This window comes from Ranitomeya variabilis, chromosome 6 (genome assembly GCF_051348905.1).
Source record: "Ranitomeya variabilis isolate aRanVar5 chromosome 6, aRanVar5.hap1, whole genome shotgun sequence".
NCBI classification, from domain to species: Eukaryota; Metazoa; Chordata; class Amphibia; order Anura; family Dendrobatidae; genus Ranitomeya; species Ranitomeya variabilis.
Genome location: NC_135237.1, coordinates 343,274,040 through 343,299,478, shown reverse-complemented (window position 1 = coordinate 343,299,478; position 25,439 = coordinate 343,274,040). Strand labels below are relative to the sequence as shown.

Genomic DNA, 25,439 nt, shown 5'->3' with positions numbered 1-25,439 from the left:
CCACACCCGGGACCAGGGCATCACTTACTTTTCCGCACCCGGGACCGGGGCGCACTTACTTTTCCGCACCCGGGACCGGGGCGCACTTACTTTTCCACACCCGGGACCGGGCGCACTTACTTTAGCACACCCGGGACCGGGGCGCACTTACTTTTGCACACGGGGCCGGGGGCGCACTTACTTTTGCACACGGGGCCGGGGGCGCACTTACTTTTGCACACGGGGCCGGGGGCGCACTTACTTTTGCACACGGGGCCGGGGGCGCCATTACTTTTGCACACGGGGCCGGGGGCGCACTTATTTTTGCACACGGGGCCGGGGGCGCACTTACTTTTGCACACGGGGCCGGGGGCGCACTTACTTTTGCACACGGGGCCGGGGGCGCACTTACTTTTGCACACGGGGCCGGGGGCGCACTTACTTTTGCACACGGGGCCGGGGGCGCACTTACTTTTGCACACGGGGCCGGGGGCGCACTTACTTTTGCACACGGGGCCGGGGGCGCACTTACTTTTGCACACGGGGCCGGGGGCGCACTTACTTTTGCACACGGGGCCGGGGGCGCACTTACTTTTGCACACGGGGCCGGGGGCGCACTTACTTTTGCACACGGGGCCGGGGGCGCACTTACTTTTGCACACGGGGCCGGGGGCGCACTTACTTTTGCACACGGGGCCGGGGGCGCACTTACTTTTGCACACGGGGCCGGGGGCGCACTTACTTTTGCACACGGGGCCGGGGGCGCACTTACTTTTGCACACGGGGCCGGGGGCGCACTTACTTTTGCACACGGGGCCGGGGGCGCACTTACTTTTGCACACGGGGCCGGGGGCGCACTTACTTTTGCACACGGGGCCGGGGGGGGCACTTACTTTTGCACACGGGGCCGGGGGCGCACTTACTTTTGCACACGGGGCCGGGGGCGCACTTACTTTTGCACACGGGGCCGGGGGCGCACTTACTTTTCACACACGGGGTCTGGGGGCGCACTTACTTTTCACACACGGGGCCGGGGGGGCACTTACTTTTCACACACGGGGCCGGGGGGGGGGGGGGCACTTACTTTTCACACACGGGTCTGGGGGTGCACTTACTTTTCACACACGGGGCCGGGGGGGCACTTACTTTTCACACACGGGACGAGAGGGTGTCATAGTCACTTTATTCTGATGTTTGACTTTGATAAATGATCATGTTCTAAAATGGACACCGTACATTTGCATAGCTGCCATCTTTGGAAGGTCAAGTTGGGGGTAATGGACAGTTCGCCATGATTTCCTATGGGAAATTTTTTTTTTTAAATGCGATTTTTAAAAAACTACATATCGGATAGACTATAAAAGTCATAGCACACCTGTCCACACCGAGGGCTTCGAAACGCCACCTGAACGGGGTCTCTGCGCCGAGCGGTTCGGGCCGCATTAATTGCGGAAAACGCGGAGAAGAATAATAAAATATAAGAAATCGGATTACAATATGTTGCTTGAACCTAGGAGGTTCAAGCACCATAATAAGAAGAAGAAGTTTACCACGATGGAATAACAATATAGTGCTTTGTGCCAAAGCACTATAATTATCAAATTGTATTCCAACATAAAAGATACAGCAAGATGCTTTAATTTTTCTATGGCGATCTGTATTTTCGCAACCATTATTGGGGTATTCTCCCCCTTATCAATTATCTGTTTACCCCAAAAAATGGTTTTCTGCCCATATCAACATGTTCAATATGAAATTCCACAAATGATTTACTAACAAATCTTAGACATTTAGTTTCCTGTATAGCAGTGTTTTTTTATATTTAAAAATGTAAATTGTAGTTATTACATTTTGAATATTTTCCTCTATAAAACTTAAGATTATATAGTAATATATGCAAATTGAATAAACATTTTAATCGTTTTCTTGCAGGATCACATACAGACACTAGACAGAGAAGTAAATGCTTTTGTGGATTATATGTTTGGTCCAAGAGGTAAGTGAATTGACTAGAACTTCACATTTAAAGACATGTGGAAATTATAGAAAAAATGCTGCATCTCTATAGAAGAAAAACTGTTCAGTTTCAGCACCGTACTCTGTACTGACGAGGAGCAGAAACATGAGAAAACTGTGTATAGGTGGATGTCTCTTCTGTTTTACATAGACTAACTTGGCTAAGAATGCTAAATATGTGTTAAGGCTCTTATATGGGTCAGCCCTTGACTTAGAGGGTAGCTACTGCCAATACGTTGCACTAGCGAGACAGTTTTTCTTCACTCTGGAGGATATCTTTTCAGACTGGTCAGAATTGGCACACTGTGGTATACCTACTGTTGGCCTGAAGGTCAAGTGCATGACACTAAGATTCCCTCTTTAAAGGGAACCTGTCAGGTCCCTAGAACCACCAGGAGTTGTGTCTGCATATGTAAATACCCTGCCTAACAGTGATAGAATCGTAGAATGTTAGAGTTGGAAGGGACCTTCAGGGTCATCGTTTCCAATCCCCTGCTCAATGCAGGATTCACTAAACCATCTGTCCAGCCTCTGTTTGAAGACTTCCATTGAAGGAGAACTCGCGACCTCGTGGCAGTCTTTTCCACTCATTGATCTGTATCTTCTTCCTGTGTTTCATTCCAATGCTTCTCGTGTTTCCATGTGCAAATGAGAATAAGGATGATCCCTCTACACTGTGACAGCCCTTCAGATACTTGTAGACAACTATTAGGTCTCTTATTAGCCTTCTTTTTTGCAAGCTAAACATTCACAGATCCTTTAACAGTTCCTTGTAGGACATAGTGTGCAGTCCGCTCACTGTAATGGTAGCTCTTCTCTGAACTTGCTCCAGTTTTTCAATGTCTTTTTTAAAATGTGGTGCCCAGAACTGGACACAGTCTTCCAGATGATCTAGACTCTATGCTTCTCTTAATACATCCTAGAATGCAGTCCCTGTATTACATTGCACACAGATTTCTAAAGTCCGTTTATGATAAATAAATGAGGCCTTTGACTAGTTGATGGGGTGTCAGTAACCCCAGACTAGTTGGCCCACTTACCATGTTATCACGCCCCCGTGGGAAGTGCAGAAGACTTCCGATCATGCGTAGGTCACCTCTCTGAAGCCAGTACACGTACCCCCAGCTTCAGAGGACCAATGCAGTGAGGGAAAGAAGCCTTGCACATGCGTGAGGTATGTATAGCTTCACCCAACCACTAACCATGAGTGGAGAAAAAGTTTTGGTGTTACTCTTATTCTCTGAAAAAAGGGCAAGAAAGCAAAAATTCTGCCGGGGTATGTAAACTTTTGAGCACAACTGTATGTGCTTATGAGTCCACTTCTTCCTCTCCTAAACTTGTCATTCACTCTAAAAAAAACAGCTTAACTACATATTGCTTAAGACAAGACAGCCTGTCAGCACACTATAGTGTCTTTACAAATCCAATTGCATCCTATTGAGAGAAGAGGTTGGAGGAACTGAGACAGAAAAGACTTAACATGCCTTATCTCACTCCAGAGCTGGAATCACAGCTACACTACTCAGTGATGCTGTATAATTTCCTCTGTACTTATTCTGCCTGTGTTTGTGGCCTAGCTTTGGAATGAAGAGGAGAAACACATTTCTCTGTTCTGTGCTATGTATGAGAGACATCATACCAGTCACTGTTCTCCCACCAGCTTACAGTCCGTTACAAATAGGAGAGCCTGCAGAGTGGAAGCTGCAGGATAGATGGCATAAGGGCCAGAAATAGTGTTATTCTTCACCTATATAAATATAACAGTTTATTTGGAAAAGTTGCATGATAGTTCCTTAACTATGGACATATAAATACATCCTCTGTATTCTTTGGTTTCTTCCATTAGTCAAATGCACTATATCTTTAAAAGTCAGTTTGTTTTTATATTAGAGCAGAGCCATCACTACAATATGATGCCCTTAGGTCAGAATATTCAGCTTACAGATCTATGTTTAGTATTTCAGCAAGAAAAATAACCTATTCATTACTTCTCGGTATGAATCACCTTTTAATGATGTTCTCGGTTGTATTGTGGCCATTTACTTCAGATGAGCGTTGAGGATGAAAACAATTTGGTGCCTGCAGCTGGCCTATAACAAGCTGTCAGTATATCACCGTTCTCTCTATTTTCTGCATTTTTTCAGATCCGAGGGTTAGAGGATGGTTCATGCTGGACTCCTGCCTTCCCACTCTTTGTTTGACTTTACTCTACTTAATTTCTATATGGTTGGGGACCAAATATATGAAGAACAGAGCAGCTTTCTCTCTCAGGGGTCACTTAATTGTTTACAATTTTGCAGTCACTTTGCTTTCCTCATACATGTTAGTAGAGGTAAGTGGATAACGTGTTTTTTTGTCACTTTCTTTATTGAATGAATGTAGTTGGTAGACTTTAAACAGTTAAAGTCAAAATTAAAAATTTGATTGTGCAAATTGATGACATATTATTCTAGTCATTTGACCGCTGCAGCCAATCGCAGGTTACAGTTATCCTCTAACAATCAGGCATGGCTTCTGCAGCTGGTGTAGACTTCCATGGTGGTCTGTACTGGATCCAAAGAGGTGATGAAAGGTTAGTATGCCACCATTTATTTATTTTTTTACATTTTAAAAGGGAACCTGTCATGTGAAAAAAAGCTATTCACCTGTAGATATGGTGTTAATCTGCAGATAGCCTTTCATTATGACCCCTGGGCAGAATGCTGTTTAACTATTGGGAGGAAATTAACTTTATTGCTCCTGGCAGCCTTGGGCTTTCAGTCATAGGGGCGTGGCTTCAGTCAACACTCAGTGCATAGTGAGCAGCTGCTGAATCCACGCCCCGGTACTGACTGACAGCCGTCTCAGCACTGATGCACTGTAGCAACAGCCTGGCTTCCAGTTCGCTGGGTAGCTTCAGAATTCTATCAACCTGCAGAAAAACTCCATATCTGCAGGTTATTAGCATTTTTTCACACGGCAGGTCATACATGTCTGAAAAAGATTTTTCCTGTATCTTAACAACCGCTAATTTTTACAAATGACCCTTTTTTAAAAGAATAATTAGAAGTGCATTGTATTATTTATATTACTCTGATTAGGAGTTGGAGCCTGCATTTTAAAACAAGGATGATTTGTGATTCTGCAGACATCAGAGCTGAAATACCCAAGAATCATTGTAGGACTTGTTTTTTTTTTCCTAAAGAGTTTTGGTGCCTTGAGTTCTGTGAAGTGTAGTCTTCACACCAGGTGCTATGTAGTAATATGATGTAGAAAAAAATAAACTCTAGGATCCATTCAGACATCCATTTTTTCACATAAAAGACAAATGGACCGATTTTCATCAGTGTATGGTCAGTGTCCATTTTTACCAACAGTGTTTCATCAGTAATTTTCTACAACATTTTTTTTGGCAAAGTTTCTCATATACATTAGTATTTATTTAGGACAGCTCATGGATTGCATACTGCCCGTGATTTTCATAGACCCATAGACTTATGGGTAATTTTCTTCTGTGACTCAGATCAAAAACAAGACGTGTCGCTGCGATTTTTTTGCAAATACAGGGTATGCAAAAAACAGACATGTGAACAGCACCATAGACTTTAATGGGGAGATTGGTAGATGTTTAATGGGTAGAAAGGCCGTACTGGGCCCCTGGCAATTAGGGGAGGCCGCCATGACAGGGGAACGTGCGACGTAAGTGAGCTTATTAGGACTGCTGGGGGTGACAAGGTTAAAAGAGCTGAGGGGAGAGGAAGAGTTTTTTGAATTTGAAAGTGGAGGAGTGGTTATGGTCAGGGGGGGGGGGAACCTTACAAAAAGGGGCGGCCACGTGAGTGGGGCAACCATTTTGGGTACTCACCGGCCACAGAAGAAAGCTCCAGAGTACTCACCACGATGGATGTGGAGGCCTTACTACAGCAGTTGAGGGACGCAGCGGGCACTCAGGGTGCAGATTGGCTGCAGGCTTTGGTTTCCAGCCTGCTCCAGGGGTCGGTAGCCGGAGCCTCCATCGCTCCTCCAGCAGGACGCCGGCCGCGGAGGTCCCGTCCTCCGGCGCGCTTAAGCCCTGAGGCTACCCCCCGGGTCCGGCGCCACATTAGGAGCCCCTCCAGGGACCCTTCAGCCAGGGCCGGCGGGCGCACTCTCCCTGCCCCGCGCCCACAGGCTGGGAGGAATCCTTCCACCAGGCGGGACCTACAACAGGGGCCGGGTTCCTCCCCCCCCCCCCCCCCCGCGGCACAGAGACGTTGGGATTCAGGACCGGGAACGGCAGGTGCGAGCAGCCTAGCTGGCCCTGCTCGGCGTGGAGGAGCACGAGGAGCCAGGGGTCGGGCCCCCATGCGGAGGAGATCCAACGGCCGGCAATCTGCCGGCCTGTCTTCAAGTGCGCAAAGGAGAGTGGCGCAGGATGGACACCAGGGACCGGATACAGCGAGAGCGGCTCCGGTGAGAGGCGGGCAGTGGCCGGCTGCCTCTGTCAGCAGCGCTGCAGCATCGCTACACAGCCGGAGTCTCAGGCAAGATGGCACCGCAGCAGGGAGCTCGGCGTCACGTGATCAAGATCTTCACCAAGATGGTGCTGCATCCTGGAGTTCTGCATGTGTAATCCAGGACCCAGGACCTCCCCAAGATGGCGGCGCTCTGTGGACAGTGGCGGCAGCTCCGAGGGGCCCTGCCACTATCACCGGTTTGCCTGCTTCTGGCGGTGGGCAGCTGGTGAGGCAGGTTGACCCGGGAGCTGCGGAGCCAGCGGTATCCAGGCCCAGCATGGAACCAGTACTCATTCATCAGGATCCAGGATCTGCGGCTGCTGGGTTCACAGCACCCAGGCAGCCAGGTGAGAGCCAGCAGTTTTCTATATTTAACCCCTGCTTAGCTCCTACTGAGGTTAGGGACCGGGAGGCAGTTATGGGGGGGGCTAGTGGGGGGATGAGTTTAATATTACATGGCCTTAGAGATTTGGCTAGAATATGGTACGGGGGTCCTATTGGAGTAGGGTCACCCACAGCGGCTTGGCTAGGGGGTGCAGAAAAGGCGACGGGTGTAGGTATGCTATCGGACGCTGAAGTACTTTCGCAGTGTGGAGGCCGGGGTACGGCAGGCTCAGCTGCGTCGGGGGGAGGCAGCAACGATGCAGAAAGGGGGTCTGGGTCAGCCGATTTGGGAAGCGGGGCCCAGAGCACAGGGGCTAGCAAAGAAAAAGAAAACGAGGAGGCAGTGCGCTTGGACGATTCAGCAAGGAGCGAGGTATACGTGTGCTTTGAGGGGCCGCTGGGGTCACATTTAAAGGGGGAGGTGAAAGAGAAGATTTGGAAAGGGGACTATGTGGATATCTTTTCATTGTTACCGTTAGAGAGATTCAATCTTGATAGGTTAAGGAGAGATGATTCAAAAAAAGAGGACGAGGAAAAGAAGAGGTATCGTCTGATCCCTCGTTCTTTTTCGAATTGGTTGCAAGCTTTTGCGATATTGGCGAGCATCATAGGGGAAAAGGCACCGGAAAATTGTTCCGGTCTCTTTTGCTACATGGATGCAATTGGTGAGGCTTACAGGGTGTATGGAGGGCAAGGCTGGCTGCGATATGACGAGCAGTTCAGGCAGCGTAAAGCGGTCCGCTCGAGCATACGTTGGGACCATAAGGACATTGCGTTATGGATGAGGGTTATGGCACCGGCTAGAGCAAACCAAGGAAATCAGCCATTTCATGGGGGCGCCGGGAGTTCAGGGCAGTCGGGACACTCGGTCGCAATGCAGAAGGGACTGTGTTTTTCCTTTAATGAGGGGACCTGTAGGTTTGGGAGCAAGTGTAAGTTTAAGCACGAATGCTCTACTTGTGGGGGCACACATGGGGCAACCAGATGTTTCAGAGGGGGGAAAACAAGAGGCGGGGAAGTTGCTGAAAAAAGGGGAGACGCCGGTGCGGCTGGACGCGATGGAGGCGTATCTAAATAGATACCCTGATGTAGCGGCAGCGTCACTGTTGAGGGAGGGTTTTGGTTACGGCTTCAAAATTCCGTTTATTGAGCAAGATGTTTGTTTGTCAAAAAAGAATTTAAAGTCGGCATTGCAGTTTCCCGATGTAGTTTCTGAGAAGTTAAAAAAAGAAGTTGAGTTAGGACGGATGGCAGGACCTTTTGCATTGGCTCCGATCAGTAATCTGAGAGTGTCACCGCTCGGAGTGGTTCCAAAAAAGGAACCTAACAAATTCAGGCTTATTCATCACTTGTCATTCCCGAAAGGTCTGTCAGTGAATGATGGGATTGACCCTCAACTGTGTGCGGTTTCTTACATGTCGTTCGACGCAGCAATGAATTTGGTACGGCTATGTGGTAGGGGGGCTCCGATGGCGAAGACGGATATTGAAGCGGCTTTCCGCCTGTTGCCAGTACACCCGGAGAGTATGCATTTGTTGGGGTGTTTTTGGGACGGAGGTTTCTTCATTGATCGGTGTCTTCCCATGGGTTGTTCGCTATCATGTGCTTACTTCGAGGCTTTTAGTACATTCGTAGAATGGGTCGTTAAGGATGTATCTGGCTTGAGTTACTGCTTACATTATCTTGATGATTTCATGTTTGTGGGCCCACCGCAGTCTGCAATTTGCTCGATTTTGTTACACACAATGGAGAGGGTAGCTCGGGGATTCGGAGTTCCTTTGGCGGCGGACAAGACTGTCGGGCCAATGACCACGCTGAGTTTTCTAGGCATAGAAATTGACACCATAGCGATGGAATGCAGATTGCCTGAGGACAAGGTAGTTGCTTTTCGGGAGGAAGTTCAGAAAGCGTGTACACGGCGTAAGATAACGCTGCATGATTTACAATCTTTGCTGGGCAAGCTGAACTTTGCTTGCAGGATTATGCCAATGGGCCGTCCATTTTGTCGGCGTTTGTCTTTGGCTACGGTGGGAGTAAAATCTCCTCTGCACTTCATCAGATTGACGAGGGATTTGAAGCAGGACTTGAAGATATGGGCCCTGTTCTTGGAGGACTATAATGGCAGATCCATCTGGATTCAAACAGTGGAGAATGCGGTGGATTTAGGTTTTTGCATTAACGTGAGCGAAATGTGTGGTTTCAATGTGCAATATTGCGGTCAGAGCGTTGTGGCGGAGTGGCCACCTAGGTGGCGTGAGCAAGGCTTGTTGCAAAATCGGGTTTTGCTACAGTTGTTTCCTCGTGTAGTGGCATTGTCAGTTTGGGGTGGTATGGTGATGAACAAAAAAATCCGCTTTTCTTGCGAACACGTGGGCGTTGTGGATGCCATCAATACGCTATCTGCAGCATCTACGGAAGTGGTCAGGGTACTGCAGCATCTGGTGTTCCTGGGCCTCAAGTTTAATTTGTGGATAGTAGCAGATGGCAAGCCAACTATGCCTACTAACGCTGATAATGTCTTTTTCCATCCACAGCGGCATCAGTCTCAAGGGCTGAGACTTTGCTTGGATTCGGCAGGCCAGGATTGTCCAGCGGAACTGTGGAACCTGCCCTTCGGGCTGTAGGGTAGTTGTTTGCTAGATCACTTTCGGATAGGTCTTGGTTGCAGTATAATCAAGCTTGGAGCACATGGGAGAATTGGAAGGGGTCATATGGGGCTGGTATGGACTATGAGTATAAGCTGTTATTGTTGGTAGGGCATGTATGGGAGTCGGGTTGGTCGGTGTCCAAGATGAGTAAGTTCCTAGCTGGTCTAGCGTTTGGCTTCAAGGCCAGAGGTTTACGGGATGAGACGAAATCCTTTTTGGTTGCGCAGTTAGTGAAAGGCTGGAAAAAAGGGCAGAAGTCGTTGGACGACAGACGTCCGGTTTCCTTCGAAGTGTTGTTAATAATTGGTGGACACCTGAGTTCTGTTTGTTTCTCAGAATGGGAAGTAACGTTGTTCCATGCGGCTTTTTCGTTAGCCTTTTTCGGAGCATTTCGTTTGGGGGAGTTGGTTAGCCCTTCCAGATACAAGGGAGGGGGTTTGAGGAGAGAAGACGTTGATGTTACGTCCGATAGGGTGGTGGTGTTTATTCGGTCATCAAAAACGGACGTTACCGGTAAAGGTTGTAAAATAGTGTTATTTGAAGTTCCGAGTTGTCCGTTGTGCCCGGTAATCTGTGTGAGTAACTTACTGAGAAGAGAGGGGGTTCTATCCGACCCATTGTTGGTTCATGCGGATGGTTCTTTTTTATCTCATTTCCAGTTTGTTTCGATATTTCGGAAGTGTTTGGAATTGGGGGGAATTTCACCGGCGAAGTACAGCGGGAATTCATTTCGTATTGGGGCTGCGACGGAGGCGGCCAGGAGAGGTTTGGGGGATGAGGTGGTTAAACGAATCGGGCGGTGGGAATCGGAGAGATTCCGGTCTTATGTTCGCCCGGGTTTGATATAACCGCATGGTTCCAATGTTTGGGGGTCTTTTGTATTGAGTTTGATAGATGTTCTCCTTTATTCTCTTACAGACCACGGCACAAGGCTAGTGTGGATTATGGGACATTCATTCGTGTTCTGGGCGGCAGAGAGGGCAGCGGTTCGTCCTGATGGTCGGCAGTTGGGTTTTTCACGTGACGTGGCAACCTTACGATGGATCGGAAAAAGGGGAATGACGTGGAGCCAATTTTTACCTGAGTTTCATCGTTTTGTGCGCTGGGATCAGTTCTCGCAAATTTTGGTTATTCATTTGGGAGGTAATGACTTGGGGAAGAGGCCGTGTAGAGAACTTATAAAGGACATTAAGTTCGATATGTTAAGGTTGTGGGCAATGTTTCCTAAGGTTTTGGTAGTGTGGTCGGACATCGTCCCGAGGAAGGTTTGGCGGGGCGCTAGGTCATTGGAGGGGATAAACAAAGCACGGATTAAGGTGAACAAAGCCGTTTCGCGTTTCATGGCAAGGAACGGTGCGGTAGTGGTGCGGCACGTCAACTTGGAGTCCGGTACGGGAGGTTATTGGAGATTGGATGGGGTACATCTGAACGCTGTTGGTACCGATATGTGGTGTTTGGCGATCCAGGAGGGCATCGAAACAGCTTTGAAGGTTTGGCGGGACTTAAATGTCTAAGGTTTTAGGGCATTTATGTTCGTGGCATGGGGTGGTGATCCTCGAAGTTGGTGGAAGTGGAAAATGGCGGATGGATGGGGGGGGGATCTCAATAGGTCCTGGACTCCCCGCGGTGATTTGAAATTGGTCAAAGGGGCACAGATAATCCCAGGAAGGGATTAGTAGGGGAACCAAAACAGGTGTACGGGTTTGGCCTGGCGGGTGGAGTTTGCCTCTGAGCTGGAGCATAGCGGCTGGGGGTAAGGCGGATATAAGGCCAAAATAGGCGGGACGTTTGGCGGAAAATGTTGGACATATGTTTCGGGCTTCGAGGGTCACCCACTTCCGGGGTTTATTGTTTCATGATTTTGTATGTAAATGTTAATAAACGGCTGCTGTGGCCAATTAATCCAACCTAATTGTCTGTGTTTTAATGGCGTTTTTTCTGTTTTTTAGACAAAGGGGGTGGCGGCTGTTTATGTCAGGGGTAATATGAGGTAAGGTAAAGGTTTTTTAGACTAGAAGCTCACAGGAGTCACGGTTACCCATTGTCAAGATGTTTATTGGTGATTACCACAGACGTATTAACGATGCCAATCACTATTATACAAACTCAGCGAAGCTGAAAGGAATGGCTTGTAAAGGTTCAATCGCCAGATTTTTGCATATGACTGCTATTCATATTTTTCACCTACAGCAGTCATGCCTGTAATAGTGAATGAGACCATTCACATGTCTGTGATTTTTGGCGGTCTGCACAAAATCACCGAGACATGTTTGATGTTCATCAGAATATCAGATCAAAATTGGTAATGCGAGTCTACAGGTCCGTGAAAAAAAACAAAAAACGGACAGCACTTGGATGCCATCTGAGTGTGGTCTGATTTACACGTACTGTTAGGTAGGTAAGAATTTATTTTTTATTTTTTTTTTCACATAGGAGAAAAACTGATGGAATCCGAACCAAACTCTGATGAAACGGGAATGATACTCTGATGAAACCTATGAAAATCAATGATGAAACTCAACTCTGCCTGTTTTTCTCCTATGTGAAAAAAACTAATGTCTGAATGTGGCCGTAATTATTTCTAGTGATAGCCAGCAGAATTGTAATAGCAACTCTCAACTAGCTTACCAACTTGATAAATATACTATCTCAAAGACCACCAATGGGACAGACCTCAGACTAGCCCAATAACGAATCCCACCCTTGCAGAGTAGGCATTAGAGATGCTTTCCAGGACTTAAAATTGTTGTTCAATACTTTGAATTATTGGCCCTTATGTCTCCATATGGTTTGGTGATTTTATGGCCTTATTCTATCAGCCAGTAAATACACCCCATTTACAGCCAGCGAAGCCAAAATGGGTGGCGCCTGGGGAGGGCGGGTCATGACTAGAGATGAGCGAACATCTTTTGCTCCTTCCATATTTGACAAGCTATAGCGCTTACCGAAGAAGCTACAGAGGGAACCCGGATGCCTGGAGCGTGCCCGATAATCGCTTGTCACAACTCCTGCATGGAGAGCCTGTTTGTTGTGACTGTCACACAGCCGCTACACATAGCTGAGTATCGGGAGCTCTCCAGGTATCCGGGTTCCCAATGCAGCTTATTCGGTAAGCGCTATAGCTTGCCGAATAAGACTGGAGCCAACGAAGTTCGCTCATCTCTAGTCATGACTAACGCTGCTTGTCATGAAAATTTAGGGGCGTAAATGTAAGTGGTGTACCATTGGAGTACATCTCTGGCGGAGGTGCGCTGTAAGATACAGCTAATTAATTTGGCGTCTGACTCTTAATTATTTAGACACATCTTAGTCCTGCATACCCCTTCATTAAGACTGGCATCTGCAATGTCTGCCTGATTGAATCAGGTAATAGTCACTAACGCAATTGCAGTGGCGATGTGTTTAGCTGATGGGCTACCATGGAAGCCAGAGGGCCTGCTGAAAGCCCCGAAATGTGCCATCTGATCCTCCTATGAAGCCCAGCCTGAGGCGGACCTTAGTTACAATATATACTGCAGTAGGATTGTATTGCAGTATATAGTATGAACCATTAAATCATCTCAAGTTCAAGTGATCTAAAGGAATTAAAAAATTAAAGTGAAAGGCATTTTTTTATCGTCATTCTCATAACAGATCAAAATATCAATATACACAATTACTTAAACAATATAGTAAACACAAAGAAAAAAAACCTGAACTGCCAGAATTGAAGTTTTTCAATCGCTGAACTCCCCCCCCCCCCCCCCCACCTCACCCAAGAAAATATGCAATGAAGAGCGATCAAAACCTCATGTGTAAGACAAAATTGTATCAATAAAAACTACAGCTCAGCGTGCAAAAAACAAGCCCTCACTGAGCTCTATCGACAAAAAAATTATGGGTTTTACCTGGTTTATTTATCACTGGGTACCGTATTTTTTGCATTATAAGACGCTCCAGATTATAAGACACACCCCAAATTTTGAGGATAAAAGAAAAAAATATTTTTTAATAAAATGGTGGTCCTTCTTATAATTCTTGTATCTTATTGCTTACCGGGGTGGTGGTAGCTGCAGTGAAGTGGGGTCCCAGGGTCGCTGCTGGAGAAGGCAGGAGTGTGGTGATGCTGCAGGCAGGGATGAGGGGGGTGCTCCGATGTGCAGCGCACTGTTGCCGGGTTCTTGTGCGGCTGCCGGGGGTGTCTCTGCGTGCCCAGCGGTTGCTGGCCGGTGCTGTGTGGGTGTCTGACGCTGCCCGGGGCTCTGCCAACATTTTGCGACAGGCCAGAGACCCGACACTTCCACGGTTCCATGTGCAGTGGTCTCCAGGAATATGTCCACCGCCGGGGGCAGCGCATGCGCAGATGGTGATCTCTGGACCAAGATCTTGAGAGATGAGATTTCATCATAGCCTGCGGACTATACCCACGGTATCAGTAAGGCATGTTCGCTTTTTAAGACGCACCTCCAAGTTTTGGGGAAAAAAGTGCGTCTTGCAAAGTGAAAAATATGGTAGCTAAACTTATTTCTAAGTTTGGTATCACTGTAATTTGTACTGACCTGCAGAATCATATTGCCAAGTCATTTTTAATTTGCACTTAACGCCATAAAAACAGAACCTAAAATATGGGAATTATTTTTTTTTTCCCCATCATATCACCCCACTTGGAATTTTTTTTCCCCTTTTTCAGTACATTGGTAAAATGATTGGTGTCACTCAAGACTGATCCAATACTCTTCCTTTAAAAACAAGAGCTCATACGACTAGGTTGATGGAAAAATAAAAAAAGTTATGACTTTTGAAAGAAGTGCAGGGAAAAAAACAAAAGAGCAAAAGCAAAAAATTGCTAGGTTTTGCAAGGGTTAATTTGCATCCTTAAGCTGCCAGTGATATGAAGCCATATATGTTGTCTGAATTTAACATGGGACACTTAAGTTTTGGGTTCACACGGTAATTTCTGTGTGCTAGAATTGTGCGGAGAGGAATTTTTCAAAGATCTTACTGTGTCTTTGTGACAAACACAACATGAACAGAAATGGGACAAAATATGTTTTATTTCTGTCTCGCGTAGAAGACTTCATTTACATTGTTGGAACATTTTTTTCCACAAGGACGTGACCTCTGGGTCGGTTCTAATTCAATATTCTTTTGTTCAGATAACATAGAGCATATTGTACTTGGATTTTTAACCAAGATAGGAAATAAAGGCAAGTGAAAAGCGAAGCAAGTAATAATCCCATTTAGAAATCGCAAAGACTGTCTTAAGTGTCCACTCAATAAAACCATTTCATAACTAATCTGAGAAAAATGTTACCAAGTGCTGTGTGCGCTACATAGGGAAAAAGGAGCAGGGATCGCTCGGATTCTGAGTACAGTGTATGGGAGATATCAAAGCAGCTAGTATCCACCCACTAGGCCAGAGACAACTGCAATGGGGAGATGGAAACTACTAAAAAGCCAGGATACCCAGGATACAAGTCATCAAATGGTCAGACAGTGTTATTCCTCAGGTACACACAAAACAATATCCTGCTATTCTTTATAGTAGGTAGGGTCAGGACACTCAGGTGTAGTCACAGAACAGAATACTTCACAACTTTTTAAAGAAGGGAAGATGGACGTATACTCTGGCATGTAGTGTTTTCACCTAATGTGACTACCATAACCATTTTATAGCCCCCATACTGGATGATGTCCCCCAAAATGCCCCCATTCACAGTATCATACCCAACAGTCAATTCCCTCCAGTACCCCTCACATGCACAGTATGATGAACCTACAGCAAGTGCCCACAATAAGATGCCCCCCACACATTATGAAGCCCTCCCAGTACCCCAAACAATGACCACCCGCAGTATATTTCCTGCTCCATGACGTACCTCACAGTATGACGTCCCACACAGTACATCCTCCACACAGTATGATGCCCTCACAGTACATCCCTGCCCCCACACAGTATGATGGTCTCACAGCCACCCACAAAAGTATGATGGTTGCACACATACCCAAATAGTACTATGGTCTCACAGCCCCCTCACGTAATATAATACCCCCTCTACCACCATACAAGATGGTGATAACTAAAACTCCCGCACACATTATGATGGCCCTATTGCCCCCTCATACACAATATGAAGGTCTGCACCGTCCCCACACACAGAATGATGTCCCCACATCTTCCCAAACAGTATGATAGCCACCACAGCCCCCTACACAGTGTTATGGTCCCACAGCCCCACACAGAATGATGTCCCCACATCTGCTCAAACAGTATGATATCCACTACAGCCCCCCACACAGTGTTATGGTCCCACAGCCCCCACACTTTATAACTCCCCCACATAGAATGATGTCCCCACACTATGATGGTACTTATACCTCTACTCTGGAGTCTTCATTTTTCTGCCAGCAGTGTCGGGCCCACTAGGTACTTGTAGAAACAAGAAAAACACACAGAGCTCACAATAACCAATCTAAACATTATAATCAAAAAGATTACAAATATTAGGACCATAGAACCCGTATATTGGATCAGTATAAGACACACTGAAAACTAATTAGAACGCAAACCACAAAGAGGACACAGTGCAAAGGTCCAAGAATTCAGAATAAATCAAACAAAATTTATTTAGATACAAAAGATCTCTAACAGGACAGTGTCCTCTTTGTGGTTTGCCACTAGGTACTTGTGTATAGTAGCATGCTTTGTGCTAAGATTTTGTAGCAACTATTTGTTCAGGAATTTATGCTCGTTTTTTAAGCTGCAAATTTAAGCACATCTCTAGCTTGGAAATATAGAAGCTAATGCACTGTATTGTTGCAAAAAATTAAGTGAGAAATAATTGATTAAAGATTAAGAAAATGTTAAAAAAATGTAAAATGACATTTAACTTTATTTTATTTTATAAGTATATAAAAGCGAAATCAGAAGCCTGCAGTTTGAACCGATCAGACTGCTTGAATCACACAAATGGTGCAACAAACAGAGGCTGGACAGACATCTGTCTGAGATGGTTTCGTGAATCCCTCATTGAGCAGGGGGTTGGACACGGTGACCCTTGAGGTCCCTTCCAACTCTAACATTCTATGACAAAGAAGTCAGATTATCGTACTGTATTTTTTTTTTTTTAAATACATGCCCAGATAATTATACCAGGCTTTCAGGCCATATAACTTCTTTATTATGTCATATAAGTCCTACAGACTTGGGCTACATTTAAACATACTTGTTAATTTTATCATCATTGTGAAACGGACCTGTGTCATCCTAATTCCATGTTTTTTTTTCACTGAAGAGGTGCGTTTGTTCCCTAGGCAATAAAAAATACCCTTGGAAGGCTACATTTTTTTTAAATTTACTACTAAACAGATCCATGAGACATGGATGCAAATCTGAAAACTTCGGATTTGCATCCCTGCTTGACAGATCCCTGTTGATTTGTATGGCTGAGTATGACCCACAAATGCGAATCAGAATGTGACCTGCTCCGAGTCTCACGGATCACACTCTCGAATCCATCTTTTTCACAGATGTGTATAAACATCTATTCCACTCTTTGGGTAAATGTCCTGTCCAAGAAAAAAAAAAAAAAAGAACACACAGACATGTCACACGGATATGTGAATACAGCCGAAGTATCAGTATGTATATGGGACCCCAGTTCACCTTCTGTGCAGTTGAATATAAATGGTCCTACCATTATTTGCTTAGCTAAGTACATGGTCCATCGAGCTGTAAGTTTTGTGCCATGCTGGCAGTCATCTTAGCTTTACACATGCCAATTAGTCACAAAGGTATAAGAGCTGGGCGAGCTGCCATGGGTAGGATTCATTTACTCTTACTCCAGTGATTTCTCTTGTACAAATGATCACATTCAAGGACAATGCAGGTCAGCCGGGAGAAAGTGAGATGCGATAACTGTGATTTCTAGCAGGAGGGAGCTATGCAATGAGATGGCATTTCACAAACATAGGATACAAGGACAATTACAGAGCATTCCTTTAGAATAGTTGAGTGTTTGTTTCACCTTATAAAACCCAGAGCTTCTCTACGAGGATGACTCTAGAAACGTCTCATCCTGACATTTCTCCATATTGTTTCCCATATAATCTCCTATCATATCTTTAATATTGAAGGTACAAAATATACTTGTACATGGACATGAATGACTGCACTCAAAGGCATTATCTTTGTTGAACAGATATTGTGTCAATTGCATCCCTTAAGAAACAAGAAAGGGGGTTGTATGACATGCACACATGGTCAAAATTGTTGGTACCCTTCTTTTAATACAGAAAAGCCAACAATGGTCACAGAAATAAGTTGAATTTGACAAAAGTAATAATAAGTAAAAGATCTATGAAAATGAACAATTGAAAGTCAACCATGCTTCCACAGAATAAAAAAAAATAAAATAAAACTCATGAAATAGTCCTGGACAGAAATGATGGTACCCTGAAAATAATGTGACAAAAGGGACATGTTAACTCAAGGTGTGTCCACTAACTAGCATCACATGTGTCTACAATCTTGGAACCAGTGAGTGGCCTGTATATAGGGCTACAGATACTCACTGTGCTGTTTGGTGACATGGTGTGTATCACACTCAACATGGACCAGAGGACGCGAAGGAAAGAGTTGTCTCAGGAGATTAGAAAGAAAATTATAGACAAATATGTTAAAGGTAAACGTTATAAGACCATCTCCAAGCAGCTTGATGTTCATGTGACTACAGTTGCACATATTCAGAAAATTATGATCCATGGAACTGTAGCCAACCTTCTTGGACATGGCCGCAGGAGGAGATTTGATGACAAATCAAAGAGATGAATAATACGAATGGTAACAAAAAAAGCCTAGAAAAACAGCTAAACAGATTAAAGGTGAACTTCAAGCTCAAGGAACATCAGTGTCAGATCGCACCATCTGTCGTTGTATGAGCCAAAGTGGACTTCATGGGAGATGACCAAGGAGGACACCATTGTTGAAAAAAAAAAAAATCATAAAAAAGCCAGACTGGAATTTTGCCAAACTATATGTTGATAAGCCACAAAGCTTCTGGGAGAATGTCCTATGGACAGATGACACCAAAATGGAACTTTTTGGCTAGGCACATCAGCTCTATGTTCACAGAAGGAAAAATGAAGCATATCAAGAAAAGAACACTGTCCCTACTGTGAAACATGGAGGAGGCTCTTATGTTCTGTGGCTGCTTTGCTGCATCTGGCACAGGGTGTCTAGAATCGGTGCATGGTACAATGAAATCTCAAGACTATCAAGGGATTCTAGAGAGAAATGTGATGCCCAGTGCCAGAAAGCTTGGCCTCAGTCACAGGTCTTGCAATAGGATAATGACCCAAAACACACAGCTAAAAACACCCAAGAATGGCTAAGAGGAAAACATTGGACTATTCTGAAGTGGCCTTCTATGAGCCCTGACCTAAACCCTATTGAGCATCTTTGGAAAGAGCTGAAACATGCAGTTTGGAAAAGGCAACCTTCAAACATGAGACAACTGGAGCCGTTTTTGCTCTTGAGGAATGGGCCAAAAGACTTGTCGAGAAGTCTCATTGACAGTTACAGGAATCGTTTGATTGCAGTGATTTCCCCAAAAGGTTGTGCAACAAAATATTAAGGGTACCATTATTTCTGTCTAGGCCTATTTCATGAGTTTTATTTTTTTTAAATTCTGTGGAAGCATGGTTGAAAAGCAATGTCTGACTTTCATTTGTTAATTTTCATAGATTTTTTATTTATTATTACTTTTGTCCGATTTCAAGTTATTTCTGTGACCATTGTGGGTTTTTCTGTAATTAAACGGGGTGTACTAACAATTTTGACCACGTGTGTAATAACATGAAACCTTATTAACTAACTACAGTTCTGGCAAAAATTAAGAGACCACTGCAAAATGTTCAGTTTGTCTGATTTTTTTCTTTATAGGTATATTTTTGAGTAAAATGTAAATTGTTCTTTTATTCTATAAACTTTTTTTTCTGAAGAAGAAAAATGGTCAAAATAAAAAAAGTGCTTTCAGACCTCAAATAATACAAAGAAAATAAGTTCATAATCATTTAGAAACAACAATACTAATGTTTTAACTCAGGAAGAGTTCAGAAATCAATACTTTGTGGAATATCCATGATTTTTAATCACAGCTTTCATTCGTCTTGACAAGCTTTCCACCAGTCTTTCACACTGCTTTTGGCACTAAAATTTAAGCAGTTCTTTGTTTGATGGCTTGTGACTATCCATCATCCTTTTTATTAAATTCCAGAGGTTTCAATTGGATTCAGGTCTGGAGATTGGGTTGCCCATGACAAGGTTTTGATGTGGTGGTCTCTTAATTTTTGCCAGAGCTGTGAACATTTAATTTATCTCTGATATTTATAGAATGAGATATATACACTCACCGGCCACTTTATTAGGTACACCATGCTAGTAACGGGTTGGACCCCCTTTTGCCTTCAGAACTGCCTCAATTCTTCGTGGCATAGATTCAACAAGGTGCTGGAAGCATTCCTCAGAGATTTTGGTCCATATTGACATGATGGCATCACACAGTTGCCACAGATTTGTCGGCTGCACATCCCAAAGATGCTCCATACAAGGCAGGATGGATCCATGCTTTCATGTTGTTTACGCCAAATTCTGACCCTACCATCCGAATGTCGCAGCAGAAATCGAGACTCATCAGACCAAGCAACGTTTTTCCAATCTTCTACTGTCCAATTTCGATGAGCTTGTGCAAATTGTAGCCTCAGTTTCCTGTTCTTAGCTGAAAGGAGTGGTACCCGGTGTGGTCTTCTGCTGCTGTAGCCCATCTGCCTCAAAGTTCGACGCACTGTGCGTTCAGAGATGCTCTTAGGCCTACCTTGGTTGTAACGGGTGGCGATTTGAGTCACTGTTGCCTTTCTATCAGCTCGAACCAGTCTGCCCATTCTCCTCTGACCTCTGGCATAAACAAGGCATTTCCGCCCACAGAACTGCCGCTCACTGGATTTTTTTTCTTTTTCGGACCATTCTCTGTAAACCCTAGAGATGGTTGTGCGTGAAAATCCCAGTAGATCAGCAGTTTCTGAAATACTCAGACCAGCCCTTCTGGCACCAACAACCATGCCACGTTCAAAGGCACTCAAATCACCTTTCTTCCCCATACTGATGCTCGGTTTGAACTGCAGGAGATTGTCTTGACCATGTCTACATGCCTAAATGCACTGAGTTGCCGCCATGTGATTGGCTGATTAGAAATTAAGTGTTAACAAGAAGTTGGACAGGTGTACCTAATAAAGTGGCCGGTGAGTGTATATATACTAGCTATTGAACCCGTTCTACGCCCGGGTGGCGAGCATTTATATTGGAATATGGTCTCCATCCTGGTATGTGCTGCTCCCATCTTGCTCCCCCATCCTGTCATATGCTGCTCCATCCTGCACCCCCATCCTGTCATATATGCGCCCCCATTCTGTCATGTGCTGCTCCCATCCTGCGCCCCCATTCTGTCATGTGCTGCTCCCATCCTGCGCCCCCATTCTGTCATGTGCTGCTCCCATCCTGCGCTCCCATCCTGTCATGTGCTGCTCTATCCTGCGTCCCCATCCTGTCATGTGCTCCCATCCTGCGCCCCATCTTGTCATGTGCTCCCATCCTGCACCCCCATCCTGTCATGTGTGCGCCCCCATTCTGTCATGTGCTGCTCCCATCCTGCACCCCCATTCTGTCATGTGCTGCTCCCATCGTGCACAACCATTCTGTCAAGTGCTGCTCCCATCCTGTGCCCCCATTCTGTTGTAATGTGCTGCTCCCATTCTGCCTGTTCCTGTTTCCATTCTGCCATATGTTGCTCCCATCTTTCTCTCTTCGGCTCTACTGCCCGAGTGCGGCTGTGCCGAGTGCGTGCGGCTGTGCCGAGTGCGTGCGGCTGTGCGTGGTTGTGCCGAGTGCGGGCGGCTGTGCGGGCGGCTGTGGGTGGCTGTGCCGAGTGCGGGCGGCTGTGCGTGGCTGTGCCGAGTGCGGGCGGCTGTGCCGAGTGCGGGCGGCTGTGCGTGGCTGTGCCGAGTGCGGGCGGCTGTGCGGGCGGCTGTGCGTGGCTGTGCCGAGTGCGGGCGGCTGTGCCGAGTGCGGGCGGCTGTGCGTGGCTGTGCCGAGTGCGGGCAGCTGTGCGTGGCTGTGCCGAGTGCGGGCGGCTGTGCGTGGCTGTGCCGAGTGCGGGCGGCTGTGCGCGGCTGTGCCATGTGCGGGCGGCTGTGCCGAGTGCGGGCGGCTGTGCGTGGCTGTGCCGAGTGCGGGCGGCTGTGCGTGGCTGTGCCGAGTGTGGGCGGCTGTGCCGAGTGCAGGCGGCTGTGCGTGGCTGTGACGAGTGTGGGTGGCTGTGCATGGCTGTGCCGAGTGCAGGCGGCTGTACTTACTGCCTGAGTGTGGCGCTGGTTATAATAGATGCAGCACCCCTGCAGCCAGCACAGCAAGGGCTGACTCCGCCCACTTGCATCACTGGTCACATGCTAGTGGTGACTGTTGTGAATTTGCTTTTTGCTCCCTCTAGTGGTTACTAGTTTTTTGACTCTGGTTTTTCTGTCATTCCTTTTATCCGCACCTGGGTCGTTAGTTAGGGGTGTTGCTATATAAGCTCCCTGGACCTTCAGTTCTATGCCTGGCAACGTAGTTATCAGAGCTAGTCTGCTGTGCTCTTGTCTACTGATCCTGGTTCCAGTTATATCAGCTAAGTCTGCCTTTTGCTTTTTGCTATTTGTTTTGGTTTTGTATTTTTGTCCAGCTTGTTCCAAATCTATATCCTGACCTTTGCTGGAAGCTCTAGGGGGCTGGTGTTCTCCCCCCGGACCGTTAGACGGTTCGGGGGTTCTTGAATTTCCAGTGTGGATTTTGATAGGGTTTTTGTTGACCATATAAGTTACCTTTCTTTATTCTGCTATCAGTAAGCGGGCCTCTCTGTGCTAAACCTGGTTCATTTCTGTGTTTGTCATTTCCTCTTACCTCACCGTTATTATTTGTGGGGGGCTTCTATCCAGCTTTGGGGTCCCCTTCTCTGGAGGCAAGAAAGGTCTTTGTTTTCCTCTACTAGGGGTAGCTAGATTCTCCGGCTGGCGCGTGTCATCTAGAATCAACGTAGGAATGATCCCCGGCTACTGCTAGTGTTGGCGTTAGGAGTAGATATATGGTCAACCCAGTTACCACTGCCCTATGAGCTGGATTTTTGTATTCTGCAGACTTCCACGTTCCTCTGAGACCCTCGCCATTGGGGTCATAACAGTTTGCCAGGCCAGTATTAAATGTTTAATGCATTGCAGAAGAGGGATTATAAGAAAGAAGATTCTGAGTTTTTTTTTTCTCCTTCCCCTTTACCTCAGAGTGGCTATGCTTGCTGCAGACATGAATGTCCAGACCTTGATTACAAGTGTGGACCAGCTGGCTACTCGTGTGCAGGGCATACAAGACTATGTTATCAGAAATCCTAGGTCAGAACCTAAAATACCGATTCCTGAACTGTTTTCCGGAGACAGGTTTAAGTTTAGGAATTTCATGAATAATTGTAAATTGTTTTTGTCCCTGAGACCCTGTTCATCTGGAGACTCTGCTCAGCAAGTAAAAATTGTTATTTCGTTCTTACGGGGCGACCCTCAGGATTGGGCTTTTTCGCTGGCGCCAGGAGATCCGGCATTGGTTGATATTGATGCGTTTTTTCTGGCGCTCGGTTTACTTTATGAGGAACCCAATCTTGAGATTCAGGCAGAAAAGGCCTTGCTGGCTATGTCTCAGGGGCAGGACGAGGCTGAAGTGTATTGCCAAAAATTTCGGAAATGGTCCGTGCTGACACATTGGAACGAGTGTGCACTGGCCGCTAATTTTAGAAATGGCCTTTCTGAAGCCATTAAGAATGTTATGGTGGGTTTTCCCATTCCCACAGGTCTGAATGATACCATGTCCCTGGCTATTCAAATTGACCGGCGGTTGCGGGAACGCAAAACCGCAAATTCCCTCATGGTGTTGTCTGAACAGACACCTAATTCGGTGCAATGTGATAGAAAAACCGCAAATTCCCTCATGGTGTTGTCTGAACAGACACCTGATTTAATGCAATGTGATAGAATCCTGACTAGAAATGAGCGGAAAATTCATAGACGCCGGAATGGCTTGTGCTACTACTGTGGTGATTCTACACATGTTATCTCAGCATGCTCTAAACGTATAGCTAAGGTTGTTAGTCCTGTCACCGTTGGTAATTTGCAACCTAAATTTATTCTGTCTGTAACTTTGATTTGCTCACTGTCGTCTTATCCTGTCATGGCGTTTGTAGATTCAGGTGCTGCCCTGAGTCTTATGGATCTGTCATTTGCTAAGCGCTGTGGTTTTACTCTTGAACCATTAGTAAATCCTATTCCTCTTAGGGGTATTGATGCTACGCCATTGGCAGCAAATAAACCGCAGTATTGGACACAGGTTACCATGTGCATGACTCCTGAACACCGCGAGGTGATACGTTTCCTGGTTTTACATAAAATGCATGATTTGGTTGTTTTAGGGCTGCCATGGTTACAGACCCATAATCCAGTCCTGGACTGGAAGGCTATGTCAGTCTCAAGTTGGGGCTGTCGTGGTATTCATGGGGATTCCCTGCCTGTGTCTATTGCTTCTTCTACGCCTTCGGAAGTTCCTGAGTATTTGTCTGATTATCAGGATGTCTTCAGTGAGTCTGAGTCCAGTGCACTGCCTCCTCATAGGGACTGTGACTGTGCTATAGATTTGATCCCAGACAGTAAATTTCCTAAGGGAAGACTGTTTAATCTGTCGGTACCTGAACATACCGCTATGCGTTCATATATCAAGGAGTCTCTGGAGAAAGGACATATTCGTCCGTCTTCTTCCCCTCTTGGTGCGGGATTCTTTTTTGTGGCAAAAAAGGACGGATCTTTGAGGCCTTGTATTGATTATCGGCTTTTAAATAAGATCACTGTCAAATTTCAGTATCCTTTACCGCTGTTGTCTGACTTGTTTGCCCGGATTAAAGGTGCCAAGTGGTTCACCAAGATAGACCTTCGTGGTGCGTACAACCTTGTGCGCATTAAGCAAGGTGATGAATGGAAAACCGCATTCAATACGCCCGAAGGTCATTTTGAGTACTTGGTGATGCCTTTTGGGCTCTCCAATGCGCCTTCAGTTTTTCAGTCCTTTATGCATGACATTTTCCGGAAGTATCTGGATAAATTTTTGATTGTTTATCTGGATGATATTTTGGTTTTTTCTGAGAATTGGGATTCGCATGTGGAGCAGGTCAGGTTGGTCTTTAAAATTTTGCGTGAAAATTCGTTATTTGTCAAGGGCTCAAAATGTCTCTTTGGTGTACAGAAGGTTCCCTTTTTGGGGTTCATTTTTTCCCCTTCTGCTGTGGAGATGGACCCAGTCAAGGTCCGAGCTATTCTTGATTGGACTCAGCCCTCGTCAGTTAAGAGTCTTCAGAAGTTCTTGGGTTTCGCTAACTTCTACCGTCGTTTTATCGCTAATTTTTCTAGCATTGTGAAACCTTTGACGGATATGACCAAGAAGGGCTCCGATGTAGCTAACTGGGCTCCTGCTGCCGTGGAGGCTTTCCAGGAGTTGAAACGCCGGTTTACTTCGGCGCCTGTTTTGTGCCAGCCCGATGTCTCACTTCCCTTTCAGGTTGAGGTGGATGCTTCAGAGATTGGAGCAGGGGCCGTTTTGTCGCAGAGAGGCCCTGGTTGCTCTGTTATGAAACCTTGTGCCTTTTTCTCTAGGAAGTTTTCGCCTGCCGAGCGAAATTATGATGTGGGCAATCGGGAGTTGTTGGCCATGAAATGGGCATTTGAGGAGTGGCGTCATTGGCTCGAGGGTGCTAAGCATCGTGTGGTGGTCTTGACTGATCACAAAAATCTGATGTATCTCGAGTCTGCTAAACGCCTTAATCCGAGACAGGCCCGCTGGTCA

General features: G+C 46.0%; 1 protein-coding gene across 5 annotated transcripts in view; it reads left to right on the top strand.

The window, feature by feature from the left end:
- The window catches only part of ELOVL2 (ELOVL fatty acid elongase 2), a 345,230-nt gene that overhangs the window by 289,454 nt on the left and 30,337 nt on the right, over positions 1–25,439 (top strand). For all 5 annotated transcript variants that reach the window (XM_077269885.1, XM_077269886.1, XM_077269884.1 and 2 more), the window contains 2 exons: positions 1,912–1,975; positions 4,140–4,327. In XM_077269885.1, the coding sequence (XP_077126000.1) occupies positions 1,960–1,975; positions 4,140–4,327 (204 nt within the window). In that variant the 5' untranslated portion in view covers positions 1,912–1,959. The remainder of the gene's footprint in view (positions 1–1,911; positions 1,976–4,139; positions 4,328–25,439) is intronic.